Here is a 9,305-nt window from a genome sequence, read left to right as displayed (position 1 = left end):
GGATGCGTGTGGTGGCCCCACCAGCGTCAAAGTAGGCTTGGGCAAATATGGGTTCAAGGCCAAGGTATTATCGACAGATTCGACACCGTAGGTCACATGGAGCTCTCACTAGCCTTAAATCTAATCTATCTAATCGTAACACATTTTAACCATTTAAATCTATAGATATTTTTTATTTTATCCAAGAAAAATCATATGGATTTTTTTAAAAATTTTGCTTCCCTCCTCCCCTTCCTCCCAATACTTAAATAGACCACAGAAAGATTCCAAGGCGCACGCCTCCCATATGGATTTTTTAAAAATTTTTGCTTGCCTCCTCCCCTTCGTCCCAAATTCCAATACTTAAATAGACCACAGAAAGATTCCAAGGCGCACGCCTCCCAGTTGCCGCGCAAATTGACGTTCTGTCTCTTCCTTATATTTAGGGCACATCCCCGCTAATTTTAGACATGACCGCCAATTATAGAGGTCCTATGTCTGTGACGACGGTTACCCAGACCTCCCATCCGAGACTTCGTGATTTTTCCTCTGCGATCAGGAGTCTTGTTTTCCTCCCAAACCCTAATTTTTTTGTACATTCCTCGCACGGTGCAAGGTACGATTGCGCTCTTCTCTCTCTCTTTGTGTTCATGTCTGCGTTTGGTTGGCTTCATGAAACCCTTACTTGCATCTTACATAGTAAGATTACCATGTCTCATCATGCCTTTTTTTCCCTCTGCTGGCTTGCAGGTTCTGGATTCGTATCAAGATCAGGTGCATCCCCTATTGTGAAACCCTAGTTTCATTATCAAGGGAGTGGGTTTTAAAGATTTCTGTAGTCCAGTGATGAAGTAGAATCTCACTTCTGCAACTGCAAATCTGATCAATGGCATCAAACGGAAATAGCATTTTGAAGCAGGAGACAAGGCTAGTGTTTCCTGCATGGGCTAGATCTGTCGAAGAATGTGAGGAAATATTTAGGGTTAAACTGTCGGATGGCTTGACGACGGCAGAAGTTGAGAATCGGCGCAGGGAGTATGGATACAATGAGCTTGCAAAGCATCCCAGTCATCCTCTTTGGAAGCTGGTGTTGGAGCAGTTTGATGATATGCTGGTGAAGATCCTCCTTGTTGCGGCCATCATCTCTTTTGTTCTAGCTTATCTTGATGGCCATGGAGATGGAAGCCTAGACATCACAGCATATGTGGAGCCATTGGTCATACTTACCATCCTCATTCTTAATGCAGTTGTAGGTGTTTGGCAGGAGAGCCATGCAGAACGAGCTTTGGAAGCTCTTAAAGAGATGCAGTCTGAGCACGCAAAGGTAAAGAGAGATGGAATTTTCATGTCTGACTTACCTGCCAAAGACCTTGTGCCGGGTGACATTGTGGAGCTTAGGGTTGGAGACAAAGTACCTGCAGACATGCGTGTAGTGCATCTGAAGACTTCCACATTCAGAGTAGAGCAGAGCTCCTTGACTGGAGAAAGTATGGCAGTCATCAAAACACATCATCAGGTTGAACATGATGATGTGGAATTACAGGGTAAAGAATGCGTTTGTTTTGCTGGAACAACTGTGGTGAATGGTTCTTGTTTTTGCATCGTCATTGCCACTGGCATGGACACTGAAATTGGCAAAATCCAAGCTCAGATTCAAGAAGCTGCCTTGCAAGATGAAGACACTCCACTCAAAAAGAAACTGGATCAATTTGGAGAATGGCTCACCATTGTTATTGGTGTCATCTGCCTTGTGGTTTGGATCATAAACTACAAGTATTTTTTGTCATGGGATGTTGTTGATGGTTTGCCAAGGAACATAAAATTTTCTTTTGAGAAGTGCACTTATTACTTCAAAATTGCTGTGGCGTTAGCTGTTGCTGCCATTCCTGAAGGTTTACCAGCTGTAATAACGACTTGTTTAGCTCTGGGGACTCGTAAAATGGCTCAGAAAAATGCAATTGTGCGAAAACTTCCCAGCGTTGAGACATTAGGATGCACAACTGTCATATGTTCTGACAAGACAGGAACTCTCACAACAAATCAAATGGCTGTCATGGAAATGATTGCTCTTGGTGAGGATCCGGGGTGTTTCCGGGATTACTTTGTGGAAGGCACAACCTACGACCCTAGTGTTGGGAAGGTTTTAGGGTTAGATGGTCTCGACCCAAACCTTCAATCTGTTGCAGAAGTTGCCTCAATATGTAATGATTCAGGTATTGCTGCAGTAAGTAATGAAGCAGGGGTTGCCTTTGCTGATCATCAATTTCGGGCCATTGGTATCCCTACAGAGGCAGCTTTGAAGGTATGTTCATGTTTAATGGCTAGAGCTTCTTAAATAGGCCTTGGTTTGATGCTTTGTTGTATGATCTGTTACATTCATTGGTGTGTTCCAAGTCGTGTGAAAGTGCCGGGATGCCTTCTAAAGTAGTGAGTCTCCTTTCCTTATTATTTTCACTACTGGAATTATTTGAAAAGGAGTCATGGCTAGTGTTAATTGATTGGTGCATCCTGAAGGCTTAGCTTTCTAGTTTGCTGTGTTGAATACGAATGGAGAAGCTGTGATTTTTAAAGGATTTATTTCTCATTAGATTTATCCGTGTCACCTGACTACATGCCAAAGAGTCTGATGGCTTTTGCATTCGTAGTTGTCAGGTTGTTGACAAATATCTAGTGGAGACTCTTTCTGTGGCTTGGGTGGCTGAGGTTCTGATTTTAGTTATTGTGTATGTGTTCAGGTTTTAGTTGAGAAGATGGGGGTACCTGATCAGGAGGTGCTTGACAGGATAATAAAGGAGGACGTGCTTGATCATTCCTCAGACTACCTTGTTGTCAAGCTTGGTGTGTAACCTCGTATTGAGCACGTGCAATAATAAATGTTGATTTGTAGTTTATCATTTGAGTATACTGTTGATTTGGTGCAGGCTGTTGTGATTGGTATAGCCAGAGAGTTGAAAAGGTTGCTTGGTTGGAGTTTGATCGGAGTAGGAAGTCCATGGGTGTTATTGTGCGGACCCGAAGTGGGAATAATAAGCTGTTAGTAAAGGTCTCTCTCTCTCTCTCTCTCTCTCTCTGTCTCTCTGTCTCTCTTTTTGTGTGTGTGTGTGTGTGTGTGTGTGTGTGTGTGTCTCCCTCTTATGCAAGGGTAAAGGGTACATTCACTTGTGAAATGCAAGGGTTTTAAAAGTACTGATAATGATTGAAGAAATCAGGATGCGTTTTTTGGGAACGCATATTGAGTCTTCATTGCAGTAATCAGTCAGATTAAGGGTTGGCCGTAGGCTATATAGACTGGGGAGACGTTTCTTGCAAGAGCCGGCAGGAGCAACCTGTTGGGTGATCACTGATAATCGAGGGTCTTACGTACCATTTGGGCGGGTCAATTTACTTTGAGCTTGGTGTCAACCCGTTCTTGCTGAACTTGGTGCTTGATAGCTAGACTTTGGCTAAGCAGCATTGAAAAATTTGTGTCACTGCGTTGTGTCTGCATATGTTTGCTTTTGTATCTTACCAAGGGTATTGTCTTGGTGTGTCTTTATAATCTAAGAATCCTAGGAGTTATGTTTACTGGCGATCAACCTTTAAGGGGCCTTTATTATAAGTGTCAAAAGCATAGTCACAATGTGGCGGTGCATTAGGGTATACAATGTTGGGCTTCACTCCATTGTCGAACTCCATGGAATCTGAAGGGAGGTTGCGTAGTCCCAGTTGCAATTTTAGACAAGGCTAGTCTTGCTAGTCTTGGGGGTTCTGCTGTTGTTTTATTGTCGTGACTTGGTCTGCAGATCTACTTGGGACTTAAAGTGGTAATAAGGATTGCTTGAAATGTTACTCTTGTTGAGCTTGCCTTACTGTGAGGGTGATGAAAGGACCAGTTTCAATAGATAATAAAAGACAAGATTTGTGTGTTGGGATTTTGAGTTGATGAATGTAGTGGTGGGTTGGGTGGACTGACCAGTAGGGCGTGCACGTGCACACACATTGTAACATGCCAACTATGTGGAAGCGTGCTTGATCTGAGATTAATGCTAATCACACTACTAGATGAAACACAATAGACAAGAGTTGTAAACCCTAATCTACTGTATATTCCAAAACATGAATATGTACAATAATGATGATCTTGGATCTTGACTGAGATCCAGTTAATGCATGCCTATCTACTGTGCATATTAAAGGTTCCTGGCTGTCCTCCACTTGTGCATGCTCAACGCACATGAGAGTGGTCTGTCTTGCTGCTCCACAGCTTGCCTTCTTAATGACCCACAACGTCTTTAAACATGTTCACACTGTGTCTGACTCGTGTCCCATCCACTGTTGCACGTCCTGAGCACCTCCGGGTGCCTATTGGACTGTCCAAACAACCCAAATGGGTCCATATCCTGCCCCTAATCTTACCTCTCAGGTGGCTGCAAGTAAGGTCGTATCCACGTTAAGGCATGAATGTGTGTGTGTGTGAGAGAGAGAGAGAGAGAGAGAGAGAGAGAGAGAGAGAGGGGTGTTGAGCAGAGACAGTTTTGCAGTTGTTAATTATCGAGGATAGGAAGAATGCTGCTATTGAGTAGGGCCACCTCTGTGCCAATGGGGCAAGGCGGAAGCCTTCAGTCTTAGAAAAGATATGTATACACCAATAAACCTTAGGCTATATACTTATTCTCCTCTCTTCTTGAACTAATCAATCATTTTCAAATTTCCAGCAAGCCAAAGAGTGCAGCCTTTCCTAATTTGCTGATACTTTTCCAGTACTTGCAATACACTCGTCCTTCCCTTGTCTCAGATCATTAGATTCCCAACTGTCTTGCTTGTGATTGATTGTCTACTGCAAAGATGATATACTTTGTGGGCCGTGGTTAAACAGCTTTGAAGGACATCGAGTAGGAATTTGAATTAGTTTTTTGTAACTTGAATTTTATTGTAATGATTGCTTGCAAAAGAAGGCTGCAAGTGAGATAGTGTGCGAGATGTGACATATCTGGACCCACACAACCCGTTGTGTGATCTTTTTGGTTTTTCATGGAGGCCAAGCCTTACTAAGTCAGAAGTGCATCTTGCAGAGTGTAAAGATGTCTTAACTTCTATTGAGTGTTTCAAACACAAACTTCCTACTTTCAGAAAATGCGGACATAATTACCTTCTTTGTGAATGCATGTTTGGCAGGGGGCAGTGGAGAATGTGCTGGAGAGAAGTTCACATTTACAGCTTTCTAATGGCACTGTGGTAAATCTTGACAGCAGAACTCGAGAACTGCTGTTGGCCAAACTGAATACCATGAGCTCAAAGGCTTTGCGGTGTTTGGCTGTTGCCTACAAAGAAGACCTTGGGAATTTCAACTCATATGATGGTGAAGGGCATCCTGCTCACAGTCTACTTTTAGATCCGACTAATTATGCTTCAATTGAGAGTGACCTGATTTTTACGGGCATGGTGGGCTTAAGGGTACTGGGCTTTCCCCTTCTTATGTTGGCATTAGCTATCACCAGTTAATTTCATGGTTTCAACTTATACATTGGCCTTTTGGGAACAGGATCCTCCACGTGAAGAGGTACACAAGGCATTATATGATTGCAAAGAGGCAGGAATTCGGGTGCTGGTAGTTACAGGTGATAACAAAAATACAGCAGAGGCCATTTGTCGGGAGATTGGTATTTTTCATGAGAATGAGGATATCAGCACCAAGAGTTTCACTGGAAAAGAGTTCATGGCTCTGCCTGAAGGTGAACGTCAAAGAATTTTGTTAGGAAAGGGAGGACTTGTTTTCTCCAGGGCTGAACCCAGACACAAACAGGAGATAGTTCGTATGCTAAAAGATGCAGGAGAAATAGTGGCTATGACTGGAGATGGAGTTAATGATGCACCAGCTTTAAAGCTTGCGGATATTGGCATTGCTATGGGAATATCTGGGACAGAGGTAGGTTGTGCTGTAACAGTGGGCCATGATTTTGTTTTGGCAGCAACTAAGTTGGATGGTTTTGTTTTAGTGTTTAGGGCAATATTCCCCTAACAGTTTTTTGGCTATGAATGGGGTTTATGCTCATAAGTGCCGTCTGTGGGTGGGATTATTACTAACATGAAAGTGGGCAAGTGAGGTCCCTCCCTCGATTCAGCTTGTAATTACTACTATGAGTGCTCTTATTACTGACTCCAACCCTATACAAGTGAATGGATTGCTCATAAAATGGGGCTTGGGTTGGAGCTTGCTAGCAAGTCCTGGACAAGCAGGTTCAAGGCAGTCTCCAGCCTTTCATGCTCTTTTACTGAAATATTTTCCTTACAGTTCCTACCCATTTTTGCATTTCAAGTCATGCATAATGCATGTCATACATAGTGCCAATGAATGACTGGCCACCTAGAATTTTATCGAAGGGCCTGTACAAATGAAACAGGCCCTTTTTCAAAGGGCTGAAGGCTATCTCAATGCCAACGTTATTAAAGTTTGCTGTGTAAACACGTTATGCAGTAGAGAGGCTGAATTTTGTTTTGTTTTTGGGAAATATATCCTTCTATTAGCAATATGAAAAACCAGCCAACTACATGCTCAGAACCCTCAAGGCTGAATTTTGTTTGGTAGGCATGGCCTTCTATTGACCACCTTTTAGAGAGGGTGTCTAGGATGGTTCCTGTGTCCTGGGATTAGGCACATGAATATCATTGCTTTGCATGTGGCAGTTTGGCTTACGATTTCTCTGAAATCTGTTCATGCAGGTTGCGAAGGAGGCATCTGATATGGTTTTAGCAGATGATAATTTCAGTACTATTGTCTCTGCAGTTGCTGAAGGCCGTGCTATTTATGACAACATGAAAGCTTTCATTCGGTATACTTTTCTCTACTTTGCTCTCTTGCTGCAGTATTTTAAGAGTGTTTATCTTTGCATTAGGTTTTATGTAGTCTTTTGAGCCCTTGACTGCAAATACATGCTAGTCATCCGGCCAAGTTGAGAAGGCTGCTTCTTGTTGTGATGATCTCCCTACATACAGCTCGCTTCTCAGTGCCTGTTTGTACTAGTCTTTGTCTTGGGGTCTGTATGGTTGGTTTTGTTGCATAAAAAGAAAGAGTCCATATGAAGCGCCTAATTTCAAGACATGAACCTGATGCTTGGGAATTTGCAGGTATATGATTTCTTCAAATATGGGGGAGGTGGCATCCATTTTCTTGACAGCTGCTCTGGGCATGCCAGAAGGGCTTATTCCTGTACAACTTTTATGGGTAAATTTGGTTACTGATGGGCCTCCAGCAACTGCCCTGGGTTTTAATCCACCTGACATTGATATCATGAGGAAACCACCCAGAAAAAGTGATGATGCTCTCATAAGTGCATATGTGTTTCTTCGTTATGTGGTATGGGTGTAAGCTTCACATCAATGCTGTGCTGTTTCATGGAGTAAGTTGATGTTTGCAGTCCCTAGTCACACCTGACTGGCTTTGTGATATTGCAGGTTATTGGTCTATATGTTGGAGTGGCAACAGTTGGGATATTTGCCATTTGGTATACTTGTCCGAGCTTTTTAGGGATTGATCTATCAGCTGATGGTCACAGCGTTATTCCATTTAGAAATTTGGCAACGTGGGGTGAGTGCCACACTTGGGAAGGCTTTTCTGTTAACAACTTCACTGCTGGTTCCAGGCAATTCAGCTTTGAGAATCCATGTGATTACTTCACTACTGGAAAAGTCAAGGCCACGACACTTTCACTTTCAGTTCTCGTTGCTATTGAGATGCTCAATTCTTTGAATGCCCTATCAGAGGATACCAGTCTTCTTGTCATGCGCCCATGGGTGAACCCTTACCTTCTTCTGGCTATGTCTGTCTCTTTTGGGCTTCATTTTTTGATTCTCTATGTACCCTTTCTGGCAAAAATCTTTGGAATTGCTCCGCTGAGCTTGAATGAGTGGCTCTTGGTTCTCCTGGTATCATTCCCAGTGATACTGATCGATGAGTTTTTCAAGCTCATTGGAAGACAAATGGCAGCTTCAGAACGGAGGTCCAGAAAGCTCAAATTGGCTTAGTTTTATAGCTGGAAAAGAAGATATGCTCTTCCAAGATCAATCTTGTGCCCTTCTTGTGTATGTCATATAAGACAATTAAAAGAAGATGTTATTTGTTTCGATCCATTGAATAATTGGGATTTTTTCTTTCATTTATTAGGAAAGATCCATTGTGTATGTGTGCACATGGGTGCGATGTTTTCTTAGTAAGTGTTAGATTCTCTCATAGATTCATTTAGAGAAATGGAAATTTGCAACCAAAAGATGAAAAGTTAGCACCTCATTGACCATGAAAGACCACAACAAGGACTCTTCAGAGACATAATCACAAATACCCTCCGAGGTCACCATCTTCTACATAACTATAGAGGAGTTACTAAATAATAATGAAGGTCTAGACGCTTCTGCAAGAACCTTCAATGTGGATGGATACTTGACTCTTATCTTCTACCATAGAAGAAGTAAGGCTTTGCCAATACGTCTACAAGCAAAACCAATAATATAATTGTTGAAGAACTGTAGTCCCATGGATTACTTAGTGCTGAACTCAGAGCAACTAGGCCTTGCCACGAAACATATTCATTTAGAATGTCGTAGATCACTTGAAAAGACATCAGGAAATCCCGTAGTGAGTATTGTGAGATGAAATTGGATCTGTGCCCATTCATGGAGATATATTGTAAGCAATGACCCAAACAAGACTTGAAGGATATTAAGAACTACTAGGCCAATGGAGACATATTCCATGCATCTTCACGCATCTATATTTGGTTTCTAGAAAGTGGCTTAATTTTCCAAGGTGGTTCCAACCTCCACCATGCATATAGTATGCACGACCACAATTCACTATCGACAACACATGAAAACACAATGCAGCGCTCTATCAAAGACAAAGGCTGAAACGCTGCACGGATATTTAGAGTATTGGATGCAAGCAAGAAGGGGGGTGATAATCATGTCAACCCTCGATGTTACAAAATCGTGTAATAAGATAGGATGGCAAATGGGTCAGCACTTTTTAGTAATAATGAGGGGGAACCAGAAAGTGTAGGAAAAGAAAAGTACTTGTGGACCAAGGTTGTGGCTGAAGATTCTCTTCAATTATCCACTTGCTTACGAAATAAGCCCCTTTCTATACTCAAGAATGGACTTCACTTGAGTTTTCACTTAAGATAATGAATTTAGAAACTGTCAAACCACGTCTTCCTCGTTGATTCTTTTGTCGTAGATTTCCTTGATTATTTGCTTATTTGCAAGCACATGCCTATTTAGTTTAGGGCTTAGGGTTACAATTGCAATTATTATGCTATGTAAGTGTGGAAAACCCAAAAACACGTTGACATTAT

The 9,305-nt window shown here is 42.1% G+C and overlaps 1 protein-coding gene across 1 annotated transcript; it reads left to right on the top strand.

Moving 5' to 3' along the window:
- Positions 1–273: 273 nt before the first annotated feature.
- Positions 274–8,085, top strand: LOC147623765 (calcium-transporting ATPase, endoplasmic reticulum-type-like). Its single transcript, XM_086820378.1, has 9 exons — positions 274–595; positions 730–2,281; positions 2,715–2,817; positions 2,901–3,022; positions 5,134–5,412; positions 5,501–5,884; positions 6,679–6,788; positions 7,084–7,312; positions 7,411–8,085. Exons 2-9 carry the CDS (start codon positions 866–868, stop codon positions 7,978–7,980), a joined length of 3,213 nt encoding a protein of 1,070 aa, XP_086676504.1. The 5' UTR covers positions 274–595; positions 730–865; the 3' UTR covers positions 7,981–8,085.
- Positions 8,086–9,305: the final 1,220 nt, after the last annotated feature.

The sequence above is a fragment of the Cibotium barometz genome, chromosome 26 (genome assembly GCF_041138505.1).
Source record: "Cibotium barometz isolate CiBa-2024 chromosome 26, ASM4113850v1, whole genome shotgun sequence".
Taxonomy (NCBI): domain Eukaryota; kingdom Viridiplantae; phylum Streptophyta; class Polypodiopsida; order Cyatheales; family Cibotiaceae; genus Cibotium; species Cibotium barometz.
This window is presented reverse-complemented; position numbering and strand designations above follow the sequence as displayed.

Excerpts from the sequence above, each read along its gene's own strand:
- LOC147623765 (XM_086820378.1), top strand. The coding sequence starts at position 866 with ATGGCATCAAACGGAAATAGCATTTTGAAGCAGGAGACAAGGCTAGTG. Across the intron at positions 2,818-2,900 it reads CTACCTTGTTGTCAAGCTTG|GCTGTTGTGATTGGTATAGC; the intron begins GTGTGTAACCTC and ends GATTTGGTGCAG. Across the intron at positions 5,413-5,500 it reads CGGGCATGGTGGGCTTAAGG|GATCCTCCACGTGAAGAGGT; the intron begins GTACTGGGCTTT and ends TTTTGGGAACAG.